Source organism: Tachysurus fulvidraco, chromosome 1 (assembly GCF_022655615.1).
Source record: "Tachysurus fulvidraco isolate hzauxx_2018 chromosome 1, HZAU_PFXX_2.0, whole genome shotgun sequence".
Lineage (NCBI taxonomy): Eukaryota > Metazoa > Chordata > Actinopteri > Siluriformes > Bagridae > Tachysurus > Tachysurus fulvidraco.
Genome location: NC_062518.1, coordinates 35987444 through 36014654, shown reverse-complemented (window position 1 = coordinate 36014654; position 27211 = coordinate 35987444). Strand labels below are relative to the sequence as shown.

At 37.3% G+C, this 27211-nt stretch overlaps 1 protein-coding gene across 3 annotated transcripts in view; it reads right to left on the bottom strand.

Moving 5' to 3' along the window:
* Positions 1-27211, bottom strand: part of col4a6 (collagen, type IV, alpha 6) — a 73545-nt gene that overhangs the window by 17805 nt on the left and 28529 nt on the right. For all 3 annotated transcript variants that reach the window (XM_027165055.2, XM_047817890.1, XM_047817901.1), the window contains exons 4-20: positions 17736-17813; positions 7377-7511; positions 7160-7204; positions 6859-6978; positions 6499-6555; positions 6073-6099; positions 5645-5707; positions 5490-5525; positions 5093-5134; positions 2848-2934; positions 1823-1876; positions 1525-1587; positions 1354-1398; positions 1218-1271; positions 859-928; positions 647-757; positions 381-536 (exon numbers count right to left, since the gene is read on the bottom strand). In XM_027165055.2, the coding sequence (XP_027020856.2) occupies positions 381-536; positions 647-757; positions 859-928; positions 1218-1271; positions 1354-1398; positions 1525-1587; positions 1823-1876; positions 2848-2934; positions 5093-5134; positions 5490-5525; positions 5645-5707; positions 6073-6099; positions 6499-6555; positions 6859-6978; positions 7160-7204; positions 7377-7511; positions 17736-17813 (1243 nt within the window). The remainder of the gene's footprint in view (positions 1-380; positions 537-646; positions 758-858; positions 929-1217; positions 1272-1353; positions 1399-1524; positions 1588-1822; positions 1877-2847; positions 2935-5092; positions 5135-5489; positions 5526-5644; positions 5708-6072; positions 6100-6498; positions 6556-6858; positions 6979-7159; positions 7205-7376; positions 7512-17735; positions 17814-27211) is intronic.

Below are 27211 nucleotides of genomic sequence, written 5' to 3'. Positions count from 1 at the left end.
ATATTTAATATGTGTATATTTACACATACAATTCAGATATTCTAATTATTCTTGAAAGCAGCATTCATGAACCATGCTTGGACGTCCAAAAATGTAGACATCCAAATCTAATCTAAACACAACTGATCTGAAGATTTATATAATGTCATACTTCACAATTAATATTTAGAAAATATATTAATATGTATGGAATATTTATTTTAGAATTTGAATGAAAAACCGCATAACAATAAATGATAGATAACAGCATATCTTCCATCTGTAAAACACAGTTAAACGCATTAAAACGCAACACATTAGATTTACAGCTAACAAACACTTTGCTTGACGCTTCTTACAAATGCTATCAGTACTAGTCAAACAAGCAAAAACAATCTTACTTGTCTGAGTTGTGCCTCGAGGTCCAGGTGATCCAGTAGGTCCAGGTGGCCCTCTAACTCCAGGTGAACCCTCAGGACTGAAGCTTTGAAGACCTGGGTCTCCCCTCTCTCCCTTAGGTCCAGTAGATCCAGGAAAGCCAGGAAAGCCTGGACCGCCTGAAGAAAGACAGATATTTACAGCAAGTTCAATAGCATGGAATAAAAGGGATTTAAAATCATGTCAACATGTGTAGTGTAATTGCATCATTGTGGTGTTTTACAGTCACCTGTTTGGAAGGATGAAGATCCAGGGTCACCTGGAGGTCCAGGAGGTCCTGGTAAACCTGCATCTCCAGTCATGCCTGGTGAGCCATCAAAACCAGGATCTCCTGGAGGACCTGTAGGAGAATGCAGGACAGGTGCCTTATTAATAAGTATTAGTGCATTGATGTGTATAAGAACATTGCTGCATGAATAGGTAGCAAGGAATAGTAGTTACCTTTTAAAAATGATCCTAGTTCATCAACATAGGCAGGTGGCCCTTGTGGACCTGGCTCTCCCCGATATCCCTACAAAGAAATAATCAAAGGGTCTTTAACTTCAGCAAGCCACACATACATTATGTACATTATGTCTCACATTATAAGTATCGTAGTGCTTTATTCATTCTTACACGTTTCATTCAAGCATTTTAATTTACACTCATTTTAAAAGAACCCTAAATATTTTTTTCCCAAAGGAACGATTTTATGGCTTTGGTTGAATTTACGTGAAATCTTGAAAAAACCCTCTTTTAAAATTTGTATACTGTAGGTTTTATCTTTCTCTGACCTCAACTACATTTACTTTCATACTCACTTTAGGGCCTGAAGTGCCTGGTAATCCAAAGAGGCCAGGGTTCCCAGTATACCCCTGTGGTAAATACAGCAATGATTATTTTCCAATGTTGAAATATTAATGGCACAGCTGAAGTTTAGGCATTTTTAAGTTTTACCTTTGGGCCATCTTCTCCAAGTGGTCCATTAAAACCAGGAGGACCCTAAAAATGAGATAATAAGGCTGACAGTAAACACTCAACCAAATGTGCATTTCGTTATGATTCAAGATATCTGACATTGACTGTTATAAAATACTTTATAACCTTGAGACTCTTGAAAAAACTTACCCTCAAACCAGGTAATCCTGGAATTCCCTTCTCTCCAACTTCCCCACTGTAGCCATATGGTCCCTGGAAATGGGGAGAGTGAACAGTTAGGGGTATAGTATAGATTCCCACATATGTGCAAAACTGATAGAACAGTTAATAAATTTTATATAATAGATGTATATTTTTGGCCATTTGCTGTTACACATAAGCTGTAAATCAGTATAATCTTAATTCATAATGATAAAAAATTAAGGGATCGTAGCCAGAGATCACAGTGTTTAGAGAAAGAAAATACAGACTGTTATCAATCACTTACTGGGGGTCCTTGTGGTCCTGGGGGTCCTGAAACACCAGGATAGCCAACATCACCCTGATCAACAAACATCAAGACAGGTAGAGTGAGACAGGACAGGCGTGTATGGGTATGAACAAAGTGATCATCCCACATGTCAAAACCATTAAATAATACAAGTTTTCTTTTTGTACTATTACACCATTTACTAAAAAGTTTGTTAAATGAAATATACCAAAGTGCAAATTATAAAATAAACATGATTCAAATCCCCACAAAATCTTCAGAAGAACATTAAAACTGATAAAAAAAATTAACTTGCAGCCAACAGCATGTTTAACATGAACATCAGTAAGCAGTGGGTGAAGTGGGCAAGTGTTAAAGCCTCGGAAGGGTTTAGTGTGATGACTCATGGGGGAAAATAACTGCAGACGTAGGTGGGATTTTTGGATGCTGATGTTCCCTGGCTCGATCACATCTTTGTCCACTTGATCCATCTGAGCAGCGCATTCACACAAACCTGAGTTCCTTTGTGTCCTTTTGGAACTCCAACAAACTCCAAAACTCCTGGGTCACCGAGCAGGCCCACGTCTCCCTGGATGCGGTAACCAAGGAAGAGAGAGTTTTTATACAGGACAGGACGGAGGGTTGGCTGGACGGAGGCGGAGACGACGGGAACTAGTTGGTTTTGTGGTGAAGGCTTGAGGGGTGTGCATATGAAATAGAGTTTCAAAATCTATGACCCCTCATGGGGTGGTAGGGAGGTCAGGGTGAGAAGGAGTTTCTGGGAGACAGAGAGATGCTTTGATTGATGAACTGTATTTCTTAAAAATGTTGCATTAGAATAATGTGAATCTGTAGCCAATCACTGATCAGAAGCTCAGTGGAGTATTGGTCGATTGGTTGGAGACTGCAGCAGAAATGCTGTTAGTTCTTAAATGTTTTTGAGGATTTGGTTGTCTCTCTGGTGCTCTTTTCTCCCATCATGCATCACTCTCACCCTGTCTGAGCCCCTTCCTGGGCTGGCATCACTGTCCCCTGTGTGTTACCTTCTCTCCTTTGTTGATTGTGCTTATAGCTGGTGAGCCTAACAGAGCAGCCGGAGCACCCCTGAGTCCCGGCAGACCCACATCGCCCTGAGATCCACAACACACACAGAGTACACATTAGAGCCCGAGAGTGTGTGAAGGAGAGAGTGAAGGGAGAGAAACAGAAAGAAAACAACAAGTTAACATAGAGTAATTGTGACTGCAAAGACAGATACACAGCGAGTATATGAGAAAAAAAAGTGAGAGTGAGAGAAAAAAAAGGGAGTGAAAAGGCTAAAGATACAGATTGAGAGAGAGAGAGAGAGAGAGAGAGAGAGAGAGAGAGAGAGAGAGTAATAAAATAAGCAGAACTTAAAGAAAGAGGGATATGAATCAGAATGGCTCTAGAAGGAGTGAGAAACAACAAAATTAAGCAATTAATAAAAAAATAAGCAATTATTAGAAAAAAAAAGAAACATAAATAAAGGACTCTATTTAAATGTATACTCCTGATGTCAATTAGCAAATTCAATTATTGAGTGTTTTGTAACTTTTTTGTTCTGTTTATCAAATATCACAGTTTAACACATTTAAGTAAACCTAGCCTTTAACTCATACAAGGTTCATTCAGAATTATGTAAAGTTATAGGTAATGAAAGCATGCATAAAGTTTTGTCCGAAATCAATTAGTGTTCATGCTTGCATGGCAACAAAGGTGTCAAAAAACTTCAACTTACATGCTGCCACAGGGCCAAAACATTTTTCATTCAATAGATCGAAGGAAAAAGAAGTCACACAAGAAGTGGGAGCAAGTGAAACCAGCACCGGCACAGTGAGGTTTGAGGGATTTGTAAGGTGTAAAAGTGAAACATAGTGATAACCCAAGCACACACAATGTTCCTATGTATTAATGTTGTGACTGTGTTACAGTTACTCTTCGGGCTTGATCCCATGACCATAAGTACAGTCCATTCAAAATATCAACGTAAATGGCAGCTCAAGGATTCCATTTAAAAATGAGAAAAATATTCTGAATAAACATTTTAAACATTGTTATAACATCATTTTATTGTTTCTTTATGGAATCCCTGAACTGACATACAACTGGAACAAAATCACCCTTCAGTGCATGCATTACAAAGAAGACAGTTAAAGTTTCCAGTAATACTTTCTATGATTACCAATCACTTGATTTACTTATTAATCAATAAAAAAATAATATTAGGGATAAATGTCCTTATTAAAAGCTATAATACTTTATATAAACTGCCAAACAATGATGATTACCTGGGCCATCCACAAATTACTATCATTATTACATAAGCTTATGATGGCATTCATAGAGAGTGTTACGCAAACTCTTTCTCTGTTAAGCGGAAAGCAAACAATATTGTCTAAACTTGTAGTTTTTAGAAATGATGAAATGCTTTAGAAAGAGACTAGCAAACAAAATTAGGGTGGATTAGTGTATAGTGGGAGACGTTTAGAGAGGAAAATGGCTCCATTCCAGCATGCAAGCAATTTAATAAGTAACATAATGTCACAAGTTAGAAACATAAAGAAAAATGGTTTACAAGGAAAGAATTCTAATGCTAATGTTATCTCTTAGCATGACATTGCCTTTATTTACTTTCACACTGTTACTGGCACTGATTGTCACATAACTCTTAAATGGTTGAAACTTGGGACAATATACATTTTCTATAACACATATCAACCTACAACTAAAACAATATTTGACTAAACATAAAAAAGTGAACAATGTGTTTTTTAACATTTAGATGGTTTGTCACTAGTCAAACAGATTTAAATAATCATTACATGCTTTCTGTGTTTTTGAAATGAAGAATACCAAATAGACGAAGACCTCGATGATAAATTGATCACAAGTAATTAACAACCCAAGATACGCATTTAAGGGTTATGTCCACCAAAAGGACATAAATACTAACCAGCTTAGATTTTCTTCAGGTGATAATATAAATGTGCTGACTCGATTAATGTAACACTTTAACATGGAGAATATTTATAAAAGCTGCGCGTGGTAATTAAGTCCAAGGACTAACTAATTGCCTGATTTACTCAGTAAAATCAGTAAAATTGTGGCATCTGTTTATATAAAATCCTTGCATCTATATAAATATATGCTGTACATCAGATTACTGCAAAATGTCTTCTGTTTCAGAAATACAGTGGTTTTAAATGGAAATGAAGAACTGTCTATTTTTGGTGTGTAAATGAATTGCCACAGGAACATCTGAAATACCTTCTCTCCTCTCTCTCCTTCATAACCCTGTCCAGGATTTCCCTAAAAAAATAAAGAAATGTTGACAATTCTATTGTTAAACTGTTTTTAAAGGCCATATCCATATCTAACATCCTTGAAAAAGTCAAAAAGGTAGCATTAATCGCAAATAAAATGTCATTCTGTGTCACCTTATTTCTTTGTTAATAGCATGCATAAAAAATATTATGAGTACTTAAAAGTACTTAAATATGTTGCCTTCTAGTTTAAAGCATCTCAAAAAATCTGTTTTTATGCAAATATCATTTATTCATTTTATCCCAAACAACTGCCAAAGCTCTGATCATTTTTTCTTTCTGTAATTTAAGTTAGAAATCTCACCTTTCTCCACATAAATTTCACAAAAACCTCAACTTACTATTTGCCCAGGAAGACCTGGAGGACCTGGACGTCCCTAAATGGAGGAAAAAGATAAGGATGTGTTGGTAAATATTCATGGAAAGTCCTTTTTTTGCTATTATGTGGTACGAACACAGGGTATATAACAAACACACATTCAAGTAGGATACATACAGGGAAACCAGGTAACCCGAAGGGGCCGATGGGTCCTGGGAGTCCGACTGGACCAGGCAATCCCTAGAGGACAAACCATGTTAGACAGACATGAGTGGAATCCTTGTCCCCTAAACCATGACTTAAGTTTTGGTGTCCCTTTTCTTAATGTGTTTTATCTTCCTGCATTTCTTGTAGACGTTTAGGTTCCTTCAGTGTTCAGTAAACTAAGCACTACCATATTTCCATCTTGCATTAAAATATTGGATATAAATACAAGGTGAATTACAATGTCAGTTCTGGGGTGCGTAAGTGACTACTGGCATTTAAAACAGTAAAAGATCAACATTTATATGAAAAGCTGCTTCATTAATAAACTGGAAATAATGTGATGACAATTAAAAAATGGTATTTGTTTAAAATGTGTGCATTGGTAATCAAAATCTTACGGGTTCACCAACAGGACCAATGGGAAACTAAAGAGATAGAAAGAAACACACAAAGAGAGAAAGAAGGACAGATTAAGATATTTGTTGTATTGTAACTCTATTGTACTGTTATTGTATTAGACAGAACCAGGATTCTACACTGCTTTACAGCAGCACAGTTTTAGAAAGGAAAAAATATATGATTACCACCATATTACATAAACAAATTACAGCTTGGGTCTCTGCTCTTTATAAAATTAGTACAGTATATATGTTTAGTGTTTGTTTGTGTGTGTGTGTGTGTGTGTGTGTGTGTGTGTGTGTGTGTGTGTGTGTGGTTTGTATTTCACAATAATTAACACAACAGTCATCACATATTAAGCTTAACAAACATTACTAGTGTCATTAATAGTAAAATTATTAGAGCACTGTAAAGTGTTGAGTTACCGTGTTTGCAGAAATGAGTCGTGGCTCTCCTTTTTGCCCTTTGACGCCAGGTAATCCCTAATACAAAGACAAAAAAGTCAAAACTATCATGTGCAGTTAAATAAAAACAGTTTGATCAACCATAAGGCATTAATTTCTATTTCTTTGTGATTCATTTTTATCTAGCATATTGCAAACACATGACTTCCATTACATAACCTTTAATAAAGTTTACAAATGTTCTTTAATACAATCGTTACTCTTTATTGTTGATAATCTGTGTGGCTTCTGAAGGATTATAATGCAGTTTGTTGTATGTTTGGTTGCTCTGTAGTAAATAACAACAGCAAGTCCTTCCTGCTTATTTTTCCACAAACTTACTGGTGGTCCAGGGTTGCCAGGTCTTCCAGGGAAGTTGCTGGGGAAACCAGGGTCACCTTGTGTGCCATTACAGCCATCTGCTCCTGGCAGTCCTGGTGGTCCCTCACTTCCTGGGTGACCCTGTTTTAAAGTTACATTAAACCAAATGTTATACTGCTGCCACAATTAAGAAATTTTATAAGTGGTGGTAGAGTCTGATTAAAAATAGATTACTCAACAATCATCAAGCCATACTTTTTGGGTCAAATGACTTACTATAGAAGAGAATACAAAGGCTAAGTTGATTAAACTTGTTACTTACAGGAATACCATCGATACCTGGAAAGCCAGGAACACCCACTGGACCCTGTTTGAAATGGAAAAAACTCACACTGAAGAAAATCCTGCCTACAACACCAGTCCTCAACTAGCTCTTATAGCACTGTGCACGATAAAGATATAAGTTGTAAGATATAAGTTATCAGGATGCAAAAAAAAGTACCAATGTGTGTTACTGTATCATGTAAAGTTAATATCACCTTGTCTCCTTTGGGTCCAGATGGCCCCGAGTGACCACCGTGCCCTCTATCTCCTTTAGGTCCAACAGGACCTGGGGCCCCAATAAAGCCTTCAGGTCCAGGGGGTCCAGTTGGCCCTAAACTCCCTGGCTGACCCTGAGATAAAAAAAGAGAAACTCAAGAATTGAGCGCATTCATTTTTCCTAAATTGTCAATTATTGTAAAATAATTAAAAGACACAGTACAAAGCTAAGGACATTACTGAATGTACTTTTTACCTAACAGACATTTAATCTCAAGAGATTCAAACAAATTCTTTCTTTTTTTTTCCAGAATAAATAAAAATATTCAGTGTGGTCTCACTTACATCTGTTAAATAAAGTTTTTCATTACAAACAGAGATGTTTCTTTCTCACTTTTATACCAAGCTGAACAATCCAATGACCCTGAGTGTGAATGAGTACGATGGCTATTAGTAAAAGGAATGTGGGAGGTCACATGCTCTAGAGGTCACAACTGAGCACCTGGACTTAAAAGTTGTCACATGATATAATAATTATACAATACAATACAACAATAATTATGTTGCTCGGACAGACAAGAAGATAAACCGAAGAGTTTAGTCATGCAGTCATGTAGTCAGATATAAAATCAAAAGAATTAAAGGATAATGAGGATCTATGCATGGTGGCTTGAAAATCCTTCAAACGGTTTATGCTATATGATGTTTAGAAATCTAAAGGCTTTCTTGATCTGAAATGAAATAAAATATTGATCTATTTTTAAACACATTTCAACCTTAATTGAAAATGCTAGCATTTCTGAAAGTCTGAAAAGAGAGAAGTTGGGTATAAAAATTCCTTTTTGACTGTGGTGCAGAGGCATTGCACTCATTTTGACATGTTGTGACATCTCATTAGATTAATATAATATAATATAATATAATATAATATAATATAATATAATATAATATAATAGACTAATATAAACTAAACTGATTTAAACCTATCCCTGTTTCACCAATGAATGTAACACTTCAACAACTTGATCAAATCCTGACATTGACTGTGTGATATTATACTTAGCTCAGTAATACGATTAATAATAATTAATACGAATACATATTCAAAAACAAAAAGAAGCAAACAAACAAACAAAAAACAGACATTCATATTCCTATAAGTGACCTCAAGAAATAAATAAGTGCTGAGCTGACTTTTTAATTGGAGAAATCACTTGCAACACTGTATATCTGCCATACGGGGGCGACAACATCCAGCATTTTAGTTTTGCATTAAACACCTCATGCTCAATGCACCACTGGCAGGCACAAAAATAAAGGTGATTTAATGCTGTTGTGAGTCACTATTTGAGCAGTAGGCAAATGGAAGAGTCTAACAGCTGATCGTTAGCATATGTTTTAAGGGCATGATAAGACAGAGAGAGTGTATGAGGGGGTGGAGTGTAAGTGTAGGTGATGGTCCAGAGGATAGCCTTCACTCTTGTCTGTTTGTGTCCTGAGACACACACACGCACACACATGCACACACACACACACGCACACACACACACACACACACACACACACACACACACACACACACACACACACACACACACACACACACACACAGACTTAAAGAGTTTCAGACCCTACAATTAATGGCTGTTGGGGAGAGGCACAGGTATGTGTAATTTGAATGGCCACCTGGTTCTAGTGAGGGCCGAGTTGAGCCTCCAGACACACAGCTCAGGAGGGAAGAGGAAGCCTGGACACAGCAATCCACTGAGACCCTCCATTGCCTACAATTACCTCCTCATGGCCTGACTCTGAAAATGAGATCCAGTGCTCAAATGTGCTCTTTGTTTCACTTTGTTAGTTTCATTATATGGTGTAATAAATATGATTTCCAAAATGTGGGCCATCAGAACTAATATCACTATTCACTTGTAAGTTATTTAAAGAAGAAAAGATTGTAAAAAATATTTTCTAAAATCAGCCAGACCCTAAAAGTAAAATAAAAAACAGCAGGGCAAAGTCAGAACTTTTCCATGGAATCTTATTCACTAATGATGGAAAAAGAACACAGTGCCATTAATGAGTGTGCTGCTTTGCAGGTAGTCATCACCACAAAAATTCACATACTGTATACAAGGGCTGCTTTAGGGTTAAGACTAGACAACGTTTGTCTTGCTAAACATATGCACATATGCATATATACATACAGTGAAAAGTATTTCATTCCAGATAGCACTATGAAATGTATTGTGTTTTATCCCAGCACTATGTTTTCTCGAGCCTTCAGCACCTTTGATGCTTGCTTCTGGTAGATGTGGAAGGCTTCACTTTCTGACAGCATACTTGTGCCATTACAGGATGTATCCTGTGTCCATAACACAGGATACACAGTGTCCATAACACAGGATTTCCATCATTTTTTTTCAGAAACAAGTGAGGGTAAATTAGGTACTACACATGAATTAGTTTCCTTACGGCATTTCCTACCATATAGTTTTCTTCTGAAGTCTGACACCATCATCATCCTAATGGCACCATAGTTTAGAGTTCGGTTGTGTATTACAAATAAAATATAATCCCAGACCAAACAGGACGAGATAAACATAGTCATACAGTCACTCTTAAGATATTTAGCTCATCAGCTATACTGCAAAGTCTGTAAATTCACATATTTCAGTCTTGACATTTATAAGCAAAATTCATCCAATCCATTCATCCTACTTTGTCATGGAGAATTTGGAGTCTATCCCAGAATAGTCAGGGCACAAGACAGGGTACAACGTGTGTAGTATGCCAGTATATTGTATGGTAACAATCACTCACACTCTATGGACCATACCAGAGTACCTGTAGGAAACCCCACAAGGCATAGGGAGAACATGGTAACTTCACACAGACATGCCGGAGACAGGAATCAAACCCCTAACCTTGGAGATGTGAGGCAAATGTTATATTTAATGTTAAGAGTCCAAATTCTATATTTGATATATAATTTTATTGTTAAAGTCCAATGAGCTATCTAATTAGCTAAATAATATAATGTATGTAAGAAAACCTTCTACATGGCAAACCAAGGTTAAGGAAAATCACTGCCCAAACAATTGGCAATTTGGTACCAACTACATTTTGCATTCAAAATGAAATAAAGTGAAAGTTATTCTCTGTGTCAGATGGATGAAGCTTATAAAAAACGATCAGTGAAGAGCTGGAATAGATGGACAACGTATGCTTATTTACTTTTTATATCTTAGTTTTTATGGTTTGGAAGATGAATAACTTAAGTAAATGAAGATGAGTGGCTACAATTCCATCTAATTTACAGTGTTTTTTTTTTTCACGTACAGCAGAAATCAGCCCACTACACTGAGCTCCGTCAACAATTTAACTCACGGTTATATGTTCATATCCAAATTCAGTGTACTGTGATGATATGTTTGCTTCTATTATATTTGTACCCATTTAAGCAAATCCTCTTAGTGACAGTAGTGAACACACTGATGAACCACTGGTTATCCAGTTTGTCCTATTTAATCATCAGTTAGAAGAAAACTGTCAGGCAAGAGTTAATGTCTAAGCTACAGGTGGAGACATACCTCAGCATTATTTATGACCCATAAGTATATATTTCTTGTAGCATTCACTTACAGAAAAACTCGACAGTTAAGGAAATCCATAAGTGTAGTTAATTGAGACCAATAAAGATTATTATTTATTTTTATTTTTATTTTAGGTCACGTCATGTCAGAAGAATCTCAACCTAGGAAACTAAACAATGCAGAGAAAATCTTCAGACTAAATTCTTTGCAAGAAAACCTAATTGTTAACGTCTGGGTATAGCTGAAACACTAGCTTACTCATTTCACACATTTAACACTAAAGTGCACTTTGGTATACTCTGAAATATTTTGTGATGACCCTTATGCGGATGCCTACCCATAAAGGGTTCAAGCATTGACTCACATTTATAAATATGTGCCAAATGCTTCCAGACAAGATAAAAAAAATCCAGCCACATTGTTTTGCACCAGACTGCCTCATTTGTGGGGCAAATCCTCCTCCTCACAATGCACACAATAGAATCCATTCTGTCTGCTTAAGCCACTGGCCTTACCAACCTGGTTACCTAACATGCACTTTACTTCCTGCCAGTACAGGTCAAGAGAATCCATGAGCAGACAGATTTTCTCCAGATCATACAACTTAATCTGGCTGGTCCGAGGATTTGGTGAGACCCATTGTTCTTAGGCAACGAGGCCCATGGAATGATTTGAACTGTCAAGCCATGTGCTCATAGGGAGCAGAGATGGGCACGATGCAAGGAAGCATTCAGTGCCACATGACAGCACAGTTAGTCAGGGTGTGATTGGCTTTGTCTTTGATAAGTCACTTTCTGGCTGACTGAAGCACAAGTAGCAAAAAAAAACATCCAGTGTCCCGTCTGATCATAATAGGGTCATAAAACGATACTGTACAGGTACTGTAAATCCGAGCAACACAGCAAACATACCTTCAAAGTGATACTAGCAGGATTTAGAAACATCACATCTTTATAGTCCTATAGCTAAAGGTACAGACAGAGTGAACTTCTCATCTGTGTGACTGTACTGATTTGAGTCTTCATTCTTAGCATTTCACTCCAAGTCCCATAGCCTACTTTAGCACACAAGCTCGCTACAAGGATAGCTTTAAAGCAGATGAAAGTAAGTCATCTAAAATAGCAAATTAATCCAAAACAACATGTAGATAGCTATTTCACACCTGTGTGTGGGAAGAGCAGAGAGTCTAACTGTGTTTAGGTTAGAGATCTGGATTCCAATGTGTGTTTTGTAAATAAATTCAACATCTGTGTGTTTTGTGTGTATGTGTGTGTGTGTGTGTGTGTGTGTGTGTGTGTGTGTGTGTGTGTGTGTGTGTGTGTGTGAGAGCAAGTTTGTTCTTAAAACTATTCAGCTTGAATTAATGGAATAATCACATCTTTTCAAGGTTTTCCCACAGAAAGCTCATTCACTGTGCAAATGAGAATTGGTCATCTATCATGTCTTTTCTATAAACCATCACTGTCCTCTTACTGAAAAACATTTAAGTACCAAATTAATAATTACAGTTTCAACAACTCTTGAAAATAGTAAATTACGATATAACTGAGATCCAAAAATGTCAATGTTGTCCTCATCAGATTTCATTAGTACGCATTCACCGGTGTATACATAATCATGAGTGAAAAATAAATCATCATTATACGTACACTTGTGTGGGTTAAATTTGACTAGATTTTGTGCAATTAGGATAAACACACACAGTAGCTCTATTTGAAAAACCGCATTAGTGTCAAATGCGTAAATTATTGCTATTTAAAGCTAATGTTCTTGTCTCATACCTTCACTTTATCCTTAGTACAATTGCAAATCCGTCAGTGTCCAGTGTGTGGCAGTGTTGTGTCGCTTTCCGTAACTGAGAAAATGTGTAACCATCTGCCACAAAATGACTGCCTTCACAAGTTTATAACTATAACTAATTGTTTTAACAGTTTGTTGCATGTTCGTAATAGATGATTAGTATTAGTTTGGAAATAGAAAAAGAGTAACCAATGACGACATAGTAACTACGCTTCTATCCAACGTCTGTTCAAACCTGTGATGCTAAAGCAGACTACATCTGTGTTATTCAGGGCTCTCAAGTGTCACGCATTGAGCGTGACAGTCACGCATTTCGGTCTTTTGTCACGCTCTCCCACCTCACATTGTATTTCTCATGCAGAAAAACGTACTATTTATCATATATTTAATATGCCGCAGCGCCCGAAATGTATCAGTCTGCACCGCTGTCTCTATGGAACCGGGCAGGAAACAAGCGTAATTCCCCTGGAGCTCCTAGTCGAGCCTGACACTCATTAGCCAATCAAAAAAAGAGGCTACACAATAGTCAATCAGAAAATAGCACTATTGTATATGGGTAAGATTTAGCACAACAACCAATGAAAAAAAAGCAAATCCTGGAATTTTTCAGCACCATCCTCATTCAACAGAGAAAACCAATGGAGCTTCAAGCATCACTTCGAGCACAGAATAACTCATGATCTCCTGTTGTAATGGAACAACAAATTCACAACTTGTTTGACACAAACAATGACATTTTGACTGCTGTTTGAGAATGTTTCCCAGATAATCAGCATGGTTTTTCATGAGTGTCTGTAACTTAGCCAACAGTTTTACAGCCTGTTCCCTTACAACACCTTCTCAGAACAAGTAGTCTAGGCCAGTGGTTCTCAAACTGGGGGCCCTGAGATGGTGCCAGAAAACATCTGAGTAATAGAGGCCGATGGTTCCTTTTTTCAAAGGTGACTGGATTGAACCAATTTGGGAGGCTATCAACGATCGCAGCCTTTGTTTTAGTGCTTCCACATTCTAATGCTGAGGCCCAGAGGGTATTTTCGATGCATTGAACAAAACCTCAACACGAAACAGCGAAACAGGATGGGAGATTGTCCTCAATCGTGACCCTAAAAATGGCTGGGCTTGAGCCGAACTGTTTTAAATGGGAGCAACATTACAAATGATAAAGGAGTCCAAAAAGGCAACAAACACTCATACTTACAGTATCTCATAGGTTGCTAAGTTCTGCACTTGTTCTGATTGTCTCTGACAACAAATTGCACACGCTCTATTGCTACTGTTCGCTTTTGTGTACCTCAGAAATACCTCATTTTTGGTGAACACCTTTCCTCATTTTGGAATACTATTAAAAAGATGATTAAAAGCAGGACCTCACAGTACAGAAAAAATGATCTCTAGATGTCAGATTTCTATAATGGCTAGGAAAATCAATACCAGCTTGGTTGGATTTAAACAATATTAGTAATCATGTAAAGGCTTTGTAATGACCTGAAGGCTTTTCTGTGACCCACCTCTCTATCTGCATCAACATAGTGCATTAGCCCATACATCAGACTTGTTTATGTTGTGTAGCATGCTTTTTTGGTTAAAGAGGAAAACATAAAACCAAAAAAAGAACATGAAAGAAAAGTAGAAAAGACTTCACTGTAGACTTCATTAGTATGTGGTTAGTCTTCTGCACGCACACAAACATTTCACAATTGTTTGCTTACTCTAACTTTTTGACTATTGTCTCTGGTCATTTTCAGTAAGAAAAATGACCTCAAAGCTCTCAAAGATAAAATAGGTCTATCGCCTGGTATGGAATAATGTAGGTGGTAATGGTCAGTAGTGGAAAGTGGAAGAGAATATAAGGAAATTATAAAGAAAAGTTCAGCACACTTTATATTAACAAAATCTATTTTATATTAATCAGAAGCAAGAAGCAAGAGACAGGGGGAAACAAGAGACACACTGAAGCCCTATCCGATCAAAATCCTCAGCTCAAAATCCAAATACACACTCTCCTGATGATGGAGAGAGCGGCCCCGTTCTGCCCATTATACAAGCTTGCAAACAATGGGGGGTTACATCTAAAAGCTGTCTACACTCTAGTGACCAATGAATAGTTCAGTAGGCCAACAAATAAAAGCTGTGCATTTCTCAGCATCCTCTTACATTCAGACCCACAAATCATTTGCCTATTACAGTATTATTCAAAGAAACTTATTATTTTTGTATCCCATGACTTGCCAGTTTAAGCCTGACACTCTAGTGTACTAGATTGTTCAAAAGCTTTGGGAGTGATGACATAGGCAAGGCCTAATGCAGGCATTATTCCTATATCTTTAAATCAAGGACAATGTTTACTGAATTCTTTGAAGTGTCTCATAGTGACAGAGGACAGAGGAGACTCACGTGGTTCTGAAGCCCTCCATATGTTCTCCCAAACTCCTCTGTGACACATGAAAGATTAAGTTATTTTTTGTGTGTGCCCTAACACAAACCATGCTGTCAGCCTCCTGTCACCTTTGACCTCAGTGGAAATTGATCTTACTGGTCAAAATGAGTCCAATATGACCATTTGTTTATGTTGGAAGGCTGTTCAAGCAGTGTGCACACTTTCAAGCATGTTTGTCATGACCAGGCTTGTCTTGCGGGAGTATTAGATGAGATTAATGGACACGGGTTTGTGTCCACAAAAAAAAAAAGAAAGGAAAAAAAAAACATGCTTTAGGCAGGATTTGCTATCATGCAATAAATGTCATGGGTAATAGTCTGTATTTCATTTAGTCCATACATACCAACACCCAACACCCCCACTCTGTCTCTCTGTCTTTCTTTCTCTCTCTCTTCTCTACTCCTCACCTGCTGCTGGTTTGCAGGTTGATGATTTTAACTCTATCCATGTAACAAGGCCGAAGTGAGCTTTATAGTGGAGAAACATTTGTGATGGCTTTTGTAGACAATATTTTTTGCAGCAAAGCAGAATTCAAGATTTTTTTTGGGTGGTACTGTTACTTTCAGTTACTGGCCAGAGAGAGGACATGTGATTGATGAGTGTACAATAAATGTAAATGGCTTTACCAAAGAAGAAGCAAAAGAAGTGCATGTGTACTTATATGTTTCTATAAATGTGTGTCTGTGTGTACCAAGACTCTACTTAAGGCTTCTTCCATGAGTGATCTGATGTTAAACAACAATTAGACATGTCTGCCCATAGCCTGTACTTACACTTCATACTGCACCAGACGGTTTAAAAGACTTTATACATCCACCACTTTACACATCCAGTTTACACTGCCCTTACCATGACTGTATATTACCTCCAAATCACAATCACCTCCTCTAAATAATGTTTTTTAACTTCAGCACTGAAGTTGAAATTAGTAGGAAGTTATTAGATAGTATAGGTTTTTGTGACATTAAAACAGACATTGTTTATCATACTGCCGAATTTTCCAAAATGATTTGTTTGCAGAGTTTCCCGAATTCAGATTTAATATAACATCGGCTTAGACAGACTGGACATGGTTGATTATAATTTGAATTAGACATTGCACAGAGACAGCCCATCTTGAGAAGTTCAGACTTAAATCTAGGTGGTCCAGTCGTGTCATAACAACAACCGTATTCTTGTTTCAAAAATGTTGTTGTATAAGGTCTCCAATAGGAAACACTGTACTTATCACACGGTGATGCATATAATTGGCCCTGAGAAGCTATAAACAACATCATAAATAGATGATTATAAGTGGATGGTGAGATTCGTGCATGTTCTGATTCCAATAAAATCTGTCTTTCAACTGGTAGGCGTGAATGGAACGACAGGTCTGACCTGAGAACAATGTCTGGTATGCAGATGGCACGGAGATTTGCTAATGAATTGCATGGAGCAAATCGATTTGAAAACATAAATCTGCCATGAGCCATGCATTATTCTACAAGCACCCTCTGGCTCAATAAAGAAAGGTTCAGAACAGAAGTGAGGATGAGGAACCTTTAGAGTAGCATTGAACTATACATTTATATACTGTAACACACACCAAAGAACTGTGGTGCTTTCTTTAACAATGCTTTTATTATAGTTTTTAGTTTTAGGCATTTGGAGAAAAAAAGAGGTGTGGTCGAGAGTTCCTTTATGACTTTTACTCACCTGTTTAGGACCACCAGTGCTGGCAACAGCTGCCACTACTTAAACATGTCAATAACGCGCGCTCATACAAACTTGCTGCACCCAACTGTATATATAGGCAAGACTCTGGCACTGAAACTGGGTTTATTGAACTGTGTATATCCACTGATCAGCCATAACATTGAAAATCACTGACATGTGTCATGAATAACATTGATTACAGTCCTCTCTGTGATTACTGGAACCGCAAGGCCAGTACATTTGTTTTTGCTGTCTACGGAAGACATATGGCTTTGAGATCAAAAGATGGATGGACTGTTTTTAGCTTTTATTTCCTGGTATTTATGTGTAGATCTGTTAAACGATATACAGCGTAGCACTTTTTGTATCAGACCACCCATATTTGAGGCGAGAAGAAATATTGGATCGCAGGCGACTGACAGATGTTTCTTGTTACTCAGGTGTGTCCTGTTAGATTGATTGTTTAAACACTGAAAGGCTCTGAACATATACTCTTGCTTTTAGCGTTCAGTTTCACACAAAAAGGATAAGCCAACCTGAAGACCGGTGAGCTGTCTAGCCATTTTCTAGCCATTTTTAAGCTGAAATCGATCAGAGGAATTACACTGAGCAACACTGAGCATACCCAATACAATCATTTGTCAGGTAAAGTAATGTAAAGTGTCTGTGAGTGTTTGTGTGCCACAATACATATTTTTCATTGTTATTGTTTTTTTATTGTACTTAGATCACAACGATTGATTCCAACATCCTTACTGGTAGCTGAACAGACATTTGAAAATATTAATTTGTCTCATATGATACTTTACCATGATCAAAAAGTGTGTACTCACCCTGCTACCTTTTATCGGAGGACAGGGACATTTTCCAGTACAGTCACGCCCTGCACATGGCTCATTTGTCTTCGACCCCTGGAAAGAGACACACAAAGAAGAAGAAATTAATTTCAATCCCCAACAGCGTCTTATTCAAGCACAAATGTATGTGAATAGAAAGGTAACAGAACCTGCTCTGAAATTTATATACAACTGGGTAACGTAACAACAAATAAACACACCATTTTATATGGAGAATTTATGTCATAGACCTGATGTGAACAAAAAAATATTTATAATGCTAGCTAATTCTTAAGTAGCATATAAAAAAGTCTTTTTTTTCAGAAGAGAAAGAACTCCTGAGTACTGATGTCCTATCATAAGATCATGTCTGACCCCAAATTTTTTTATAAAAAGCTAGCCTATGATCCTGACTGTAGTACCTGCTTGTGGTGCCAGTGGAGAGGATTTACATGGCCATTCCTACTATAACCATAACCTCAGTATGTTTTAAACTTTTTTACCTAAATAAAAAATAGCAACCAGATGAATGTCCACACCATGCATTCATGAGGCTTTTTTGTGTGCTTGTGCCATGCTAAGGCTCCAACAATACTAATTATCAATCACTAACAGGGCTCTCAAGTTTTGAAGACAGGCAAGCGCCAGCACCCCCCAAAAAACAAACAAACAAACAAACAAACAAAAAACCCATAAAAAACAATAATGGGGGAGTTGTTGTGTTTGGTAAGGATCACTGACCACAATTTAACCAAATATAAAGTATTATTAATTTGTGTGTGCGCACGTGTGTGTGTGTGTGTGTGTGTGTGTGTGTGAGAGAGAGAGAGAGAGAGAGAGAGAGAGAGAGAGAGAGATTATGACTGGTGTTTATTGTAAGTGTTTGTTGCCTTTTTAGACTGCTTTATCATTTGTAATGTTGCTCCCATTTAAAACAGTTTGGCTCAAAATCAGCCATTTTTAGGGTCATGATTGTTTAGTTTTGAGGTTTTGTTCAAACCGACCATCGAAAATACCCTCACTAACGAATGTTTTTTTTTTTAATTGGTTGTTGTGTTAAATCTTAACCAGATATTGCTATTTTCTGGCTATTGTGTAGCCTCTTTTTTTTTGATTGGCTGATAAGTGCCAGGCTCGACTAAGAGGTGCGGACTGATACATTTTGGGCAGTGAGGCTTATTAAATATTAAATAGTAATAAATGATAAATAGTCAAAAAGTTTTTCTGCGTGAGAAATACGATGTATGGCGGGAGAGCGTGACAAAAGACCCAAATGCGTGACTGTCACTCTCAATGCGTGATACTTGACAGCCCTGCACTAATTACATTCCTTGTGTACAATACACACATCCACTGAACAGCCCAGTTTACAGTTCCTGACATTCAGGTCTGTACAAATATTTTTAGACACCAGAAACCCTTTACTCCACAAATTCCAGATAATTAGTCATGCATTTATTTTAAAAGCATATTATTTACTAGCTCTAGGGTAGTTAATCATTGTAGTTATACTAATAGGATACTAATAGGAAAAATGTTTAGTTATAAGATTGAAGAAGGTATAAAGTCTCTAGCTGTCAAACGGATAATTGGAGTTTAAGAAAATAATTAGCTTCTGTACAAGCACATGTTCAATAATTAGCCAGGTTATTCAGCAAATCAGTAACACCGGTTATACTCTGGTTAACGTCAGTCAATTACAATCAGTGTCTGTGGTTAATAAGAGCAAGAGTGATTGAATCAGGGGCTAAAATCAGCATATGGCCTTTCATGTGACATCAAGAAAGAATTACAAGAACAGAAGGAATCCCTTGCACAGTAAGAGGCCTGGTACGTCCAGGCTCAGGAATTTTAACAGAGCTCACACAGTAGGTGCAGTCGTATGATGGTGCTTAGCAGGGACCTGCCCTGGGCACAAAGGTCGGAGGTTGCAAGGGAGCATTTCAATGTGATTAAGGGATGAAAGGGTGTGGGATGGGATGATATGACCCAGGGAGGAAAAGGGAAAATTGCTGTTGAACTTTTGGGTGAATGGAAAACGACAGACGAAATTCAACTCCACATTACTAAGAGCACAAATAAGACCTCTTGCAAAATGGATATGTGTGTTTATGTGTGTATACTTGTGTGAAAGTGAGGGAAGCTGCTCCAAAGCTTTCAAAATTTTGGCTTTTAATGTAAAGCGCATTTTTGGCTGAGACACAGATAAACAGGTACAGTAGGATAAATTAAGAAAGGGGAGAGAAAGAGAATGAATGCAAAAGTGGGTTGACAGATGGCCCAATTTATTCATACTCTCTGATCTGCTGTAAAGTGATTATCAGCTTGAAAGAAGCAGGACAAAAAAAAGGATGGAGGCACAGAAAGAGTTAGAGAAAAGTGAAAAGTTTACTATCAACTGCTTAGAAAACCACTAAAATCGGAACAGTATCCTTAGAGAGCCAGAGTGTTGATGCAGTATGTGTATACTGTATATTCATCAGCATTGACAACAATATATATAAAGGTTAGTGTGGCGAAGGGAAGGGTTAAATCCAGAATGCATCGAGGAACGCTTGGCTGTCAGCGGCATGTTGGCACATACTTGGCAGGTGAACTAGAATCTCATAGAATCTGAACTTTTCTTCAGTGTTCAAGAGAAAAGGCGTTCAAGTATGTGTATGTGTGTGTATGTGTGTGTATGTGTGTACATTTGTGTGTACGGGGTGGCGGGTGTGGGTGGAGTGGGGGGTCGGAAAGGACAGAGGGATAATTCTACACTCCTGCACTCCTCCAGATTTTATTGAATGACCTTAACCCTTCAGGGGCCCTTTTGTCACTTTCTATTCAGTGCGATTAACCCACCTGTTGAAGGGTGGACATCTTATATGTGCATGTGCTTTTCTTCATGTACAAGAGATATAAAACACAATCATCAAAATGCCACACCTTGACATTCCTTGCATTAGGCTTCCTGAAAAAATGCTTTTGAGAACAGAACAAAAACAGTGGAACTTAAGGAGAAATCCCCCAAGGGACAAGATTAATTTCCACAGACTGCCAAACACAACTAAAGGCCTATACCACCTCCTGCTTTTGCCTGTAGGTACATGTTGTGTACCGTGAGAGTGTATATGTGTGTTTATGCTATTACTATAAGCCTTTACATCAATGGCCTTATCCTACTTGCCTAAGTGGCATCTGGAACATTCTCTATTCAGCAGTATTGTTGTTTTTGAAATTATGTTTGGTTATACTTATTAAAGCAATTATATCAACAAATGTGGTTCCATGGTTACAGATGTCCAATACATATGTCTTAAATAATAAGCAGCAAGTTACCTGTAGCATATTGCAAATATGTGACTGAGACAAGACGAGACAGTTCCTATTTGTACAAGCATCAGGCAAAATCTGTCTATAGGGGACTGGATACCACACAGGATACAGCAAAATGGTAGACACACAAGCTTAAGCTTACTACGGAATGATCACAAACAGTAATCTACCTCTTAGAGTGCTTAAAACACTCGGTACTGCCTTGCATGTTATAAAAATGTTTACAATAATTTGATCTTGAGTGTTGATTAGTCCAACATATTGTGAAGAAACATGGGAAATTCTGAGGATTAAGATCTTGATTCAGACAAATGCGTGACACAGATGATTTGCTAACACGGGTAGGAAACATCGGTATGTTTAAATCTAAAATATGTTTTAATTTTGGCCAGAATTGTGTGCACGCTGCTGCCTGCCAGGAACCTCTCTATATTCTGATATAAAATGTTATTCCATTTGTTACACATTTTTGTCATTCTACACTATTATCACCCAGCTTCAATATATATATAGGCTATTTAACTCAACTAGTAAATGAAAAGGACTAATTTATTTTATGTGTAACTCAAGATTAATCACACAGTTTTGTATTCTAAATGTGAATCTGACAGTTTTAATGACAGTAGCATTATTACAGCATCACATGGTTAATGTATATGATTTCAGACCATGACGTATCTGAAAAAAAGGGGGAACAAATTCAAATAATTTTTATAGAATTATTTTTAATGGCATTTATGTTTGTCAAAATTCGTTAAATAAAAGCCTTGTTTTGACACTTTTGCTTACTTATGGGACTATGTGTATAGATAATTAAATAGTAGACTTGAGAAACATTTCTACATGTCTACTGTTTGTCTTCTGGAAAGACTGCTGAAAAAAAAAAACGACCCTGTCTCTTGCAGTCACATTACAAACAGGATTGTACAGATGCTGTACCAATCTTACAAGAATGTCATTAGATCTTGCTCTGATACTTTTCCAAGAAAGACTGATCCTTCACTGTATGGTCTGGAAATGACCCCTTTTCACCATGGTTGTGTGCGTGTGAAGAGACACAACCCAACACACGCACAGATGTTGACCTCATGTTTCTGTTTGGTCTTTGATTAATATTTATCTTGCTAAGTGCTTGCTCACATCTCTTCCCCTTCCACTCCTGACCTCTATCAATCTCATCCATCTCTATGAGGAACTGAACAGAAACCAGGCAAAGAAATGGAGGGGGATTGAGGGAAAAGTGCCAGGCAGAATGAAAAAAAAAATCCTCTATGGCAAAAGGGCTAAGCAAATGCTCAACGTTGCCAGCTGCCTATTTGTCCTTGACACGTAGTGTTTAAAAATGCAAAATTGAAAGTGTGAGAAATTGAAACATCTCTTATTTTAGATATCTAACAATTGCAGCCAACTGCAACAACCTGAAACGATAATCTCATTATTAACTGCAATTAGAAAAAAGTAATCCAATGAAGTCCTTAATGCTCAAATTCTCAGAACACACATGTACAAGCACCTTCACAAGATGTGGAATACATTTGATATAAAACATAGCCGAAGCAGGAGATGCTGATAAACATGCAGTATGTTTCTCTTCTGCATTCACATCTGCGTAATCCTACTCCATCCTTTCTCTATAGCTAACAATCAAAAGGTAACATTCGGTTAGCCTTTCAACTCCACTTGTTCCCATTGACTTGCTTCCTGCATGTGGCCCTCTGTCACAGCTGTGTTTAAACACTTCATCGTCCATAGTTTACCCCAAGCTGACCCAGAGCTCTCACCCTCTCCACCATCCTCCACTGGCCCTCTGTGCATGGTATGTTGTAAGCGAGACCACCCATAGGCAGAGCAACTCTGTGCATTTGTGTATTTAAAGCTGAACTAAACTATTACACAATCTGAAGTCATAGCACTCGTGTGCTGGTTCCTGTATCCTGAGATAATGTAAAGATTTGTCTTTGCTGTATGGACTGTAGGTTTGAGAACAGGAACCAAACACTGTTAAAAGATGTAACCATTTGAAGTTGTGTAAATGTAACCAATAACCTTGTGTTTACTTGCAGATGTAGCTCTGCTTTCGAGGAATGCATTTAAAGGTCAAGAGTAAAAGGCTCGTGACAGCAGGCACTCCGATTTTCCGATAATCACTTCAAAAATAAAACACTAAGCTGAAGAAATTCCAGAGCAATAAAAAATCAGTTAATCAATATAAGTATCAAGAACCTTTGTAAAAAATGTTTGTTAAATCCCGTTGAAATGATTACGATGAAGCAGTTCAGAGAAGCAGCTCAGAATAATAGACTTATAGATCTTTAACCAATTACATGTGAAAGGTTAGGTTTAGGTTAGGGTTAGGTTAAGTGTATCTGATTCTTAGCTAACTTATCTAATATTCGTTACACAGGAAATGTGACTAAGATGTTATATTTTTTATAGGTTTGTCTTCTGTTAAGTATCACTGAAAAGTTCTAGCTAACTTAGTTAATGTAAATTCAATTCTGTTTTATTTATATAACACTTTGAACAATGGAAATTGTCACAAAGCAACTTTACAGAAATCTATAATAAGCAAACCAGAGGTGTGGGCGGCAAGGAAAATCTCCCTGAGGCGACAAGAGGAAGAAACCTTGAGAATAACCAGACTCAAAGAACTCTGTTTCTAGATGACACAGGTACAATTATAAATGGTTTATCTTCAATCACTTTGTACTACTGTATAGAGTCAAAAAGTGCAAACCGTGTCAAGAGGAACTTGAAAATGAGCATCATTAAAGTAGTAACTGTAACTCTACTACTTCAAATCGAAGCTATTAACTGTTCAGTGTTGGAGACTTGAGAGCAAACTGTTCTTAATAATTACAACCTTTAGGCTATTCAAGGTTCCATCTTTTGTGTGCCTGTGTGATGCCATCTACAATTGTATGGTAAGCTTAAGGCTATCCATGTGAGGACCATCAGCAGGAGCCAGTGATCTGACTAATGGAACAAAAGCTACTTTGCAAGTGACTAGCTAACTAGCGAACATGAGCAAGTGAACATGGATGAGATGGAATGTGGTTATATTTCATAGTGTGATAAAATGCCATTTTAATAATCATTTTAATGATTAATTTTTAATTCAAGACAAGTTAGATTATTTCCACCCAGTTGCAACCATTTTTTTTTTTTTGCAGATCATTTAGGATCAGATAATAATTGTTCGAACATGCATGCAGACACTCAAACAAACCCATTAGCAACAGTAATATTTTACTGTGACACATATACATCTGTTAAATGCTAAGAGCAGATACAAGACAAAGCTAGGGAACATTCAAAGAGGGATTTAAGTCTCTGAGACGGCTAACACTGCATTGCATACTCGACTTTGGCAAGCCCAAGCACCTGCATACCTCAGTCTAATGCTCTGGCATGCCCAATACTCGGTGTGTGTACGCATATGTAGGTGCATATGTTTGTACTGTACAGTGCATTAGGTTACTTCTGGCCAATTCTGTTTCATTGCTTTCAGTAAATCAACATGTTCATAAACATGGCTTGCAGTTAATCTGTGTTTAGGAAACAACTGTAAATTCAATATCAGTAAAAGATACATAATTTATTTCTGTAAATGTACCCATGCTGCTCCAAGAGTAGGGCATGCACAGACGTGGAGCCAGCAGCTAGGAAAGTGATCAGCAATAACTTCGTTGTAATCAAGCTAAGGAGCCTGGATCATTCTGGGCTCTCGACTATGTTGATGTTCTAACTTTAGCTCTGCTACCAGGAGATCACAGACTCACAGACACTAGTGTCGGAATACAAGCTTCCTGTTCCATTTCTCTTCCTGTATTTGCAGGAGGGCAGTCATATACACCACATTTACTCACAGCAACACTGGAGACCTACAGTATGGGGCAATCTATTATCATACAGATACACAGAATCAAATTCTACTGATCTGGAATGACGAATAGAGCTTGGAATGAAGTTTATTATTGTAAGATCATGCCAAAATACAGACAATCCAGAGAGAAGGATATGAACTGGGATGTTATTTGATCCTGAGTACTATTTGGTGCACTCTTTCACCCCACAGCTTCCCTGAGCTGTGCCAATCCACATGCCAATGGCATTTCCTCATCTGTCTTTACCTACTGGTTAAAGTAGATATACTAAGCAATATTCAAGCACTTGTAGCATGAATCGCTTTGCACTGAACTGTTTCGGTGTAGTTAGAGCTGATATCTGTGTCAACAGATAAGTTTCTTATTTCTAGCATTCAAACGCAGTTGGAAGTCTGACACTAATTATGCCATGTTAACACTCAGTCTCTTGAGATTTTCATATATGTGTGGTTAATGATGCAGGAACAGGAACAGGAACAACAAGCTAGCGAAGAACGAATCCTAAATGCTGCCAGATTTTGCCCATATACTGGCTGTTTACATTTATACCTCATTAGCATCTCGGTGCAAGAATATAGATACAGTATGCAGTCTTTACACAGGTACAAGATGGTTTGATTACAAAATTGTTTCTTTGTATTTAGTGCTGAATAATGACAATATTTACAGTTGGAATTCCACATTGTGCGCTGTTTTGTACTTTGGCATATTGGATTTGAAAGTATATGGATAAAAGTTTTAAACATTTCAAGGTTCCTTTGAAGGTATTTACATCTAAATTTTGAGAAGTTAGAATTAAAAGATAATTATGAGAATTATGAGAATTGTTATGATTTTAGGATATTGAGGCATAAAGCTTAATTCTAAATTAAAAAATATTTTTAATTTAAAATGTGAGCATTCACTAAATAACTTTTAACTCATTAATAATTCATAATTAGTGAATTTTGGTTCATTACAGGTTGCTAATTACAGAACTTTTCATTTCAGATTCAATATAATCTATAGAATATATCTTAGAAGATAATTGCTTAATTTTTGTCATTTTTGTACCAGTTACATGTTGACCAGATCTAAAGTTTTTTAATTTTTTTAAAAGATTTTATATACACCAAACAATTTCAAATTATTTGCTCACTGCTTTGGATTCTCTCCAGCATGTGTGTTCTGGGCTGAAACTGAGGAGCACTCATGATATATAAGAGCAGAGGCTGCTGCTGTGGACATTACCTACTTAAGTTCCATCTCGTTGATGAAAGGTGAAGCGGCGTCTTCTCCTCTACAGGCTGTAATTACCCGAGCTAAGTAGGATAGTGTTAATAACGCTGTTTGAAGTGAGGCGAGGAGCCGGGGGAAGTTAAAACCCCCCACTCCAAATGAGACACATATCCACAGTTTTAAGGTTGCCATGTGGCCCCTTTTGACCCTAAGATGACTTTTTAAAAACGTTAACAAACAGGGTGTTTGACCAACTTTAATAATTACCCATTATACCCTTTTACTGATATCAAAGCACTTGGTTATTAACTTTGTATCTAGAAAACCAACTGCCTGAGATATAGAGAAAATGTCTAGGGTTTTATTTTATTGACTTTTTTCACTATTAAGAAAATCTCTAAATAGTGGATCCTGGGAGGAATTCCTCACTTGCTGTGCATGTGTGTAGATCAACAGTACTTTGCAGCACATAATTGGCATCTTTTTTGAAAGTCTTTGTTCCAACCAGTAGTACAATTTAATTTTGTGGTGAGGGGGAAAATTAATGACATTTCTGAGAAGCTCATGGGTTAAACAACTTGCAGGAACTCGTTTGCCAGCACTCCAATGATAAATGAATACAGCACAGACCTCAGGGGATTAAGGGTTTAATATTTTGCTTACACGTACTGTAGGTGGTACAAAGCGAGCCAATGAATGACCAAGTGAATTATATAATAGAAACTGTTTTGTGTAACACTGTACATTCGTATCACATATACAGAAAACACCATCATTTTTGCCTGACAGCCTTTTTGTATTATGTTCATTTTTTCTTTTGTACTTATACAAATAAAACTCACAATAACAAATATATACTATACTATAAGAAATTCATTTGTGTGTGTTCAGTAATGATTGCATGACAATATGACTGTAGCTTTTAAGGTGCTACAAAGCCACAAAAGTTTTAAAGTTTTTCATCTAGAAAAAACAACAGCTAAGCTAACACACACACACACACACACACACACACACACACACACACACACACACACACACACACACACA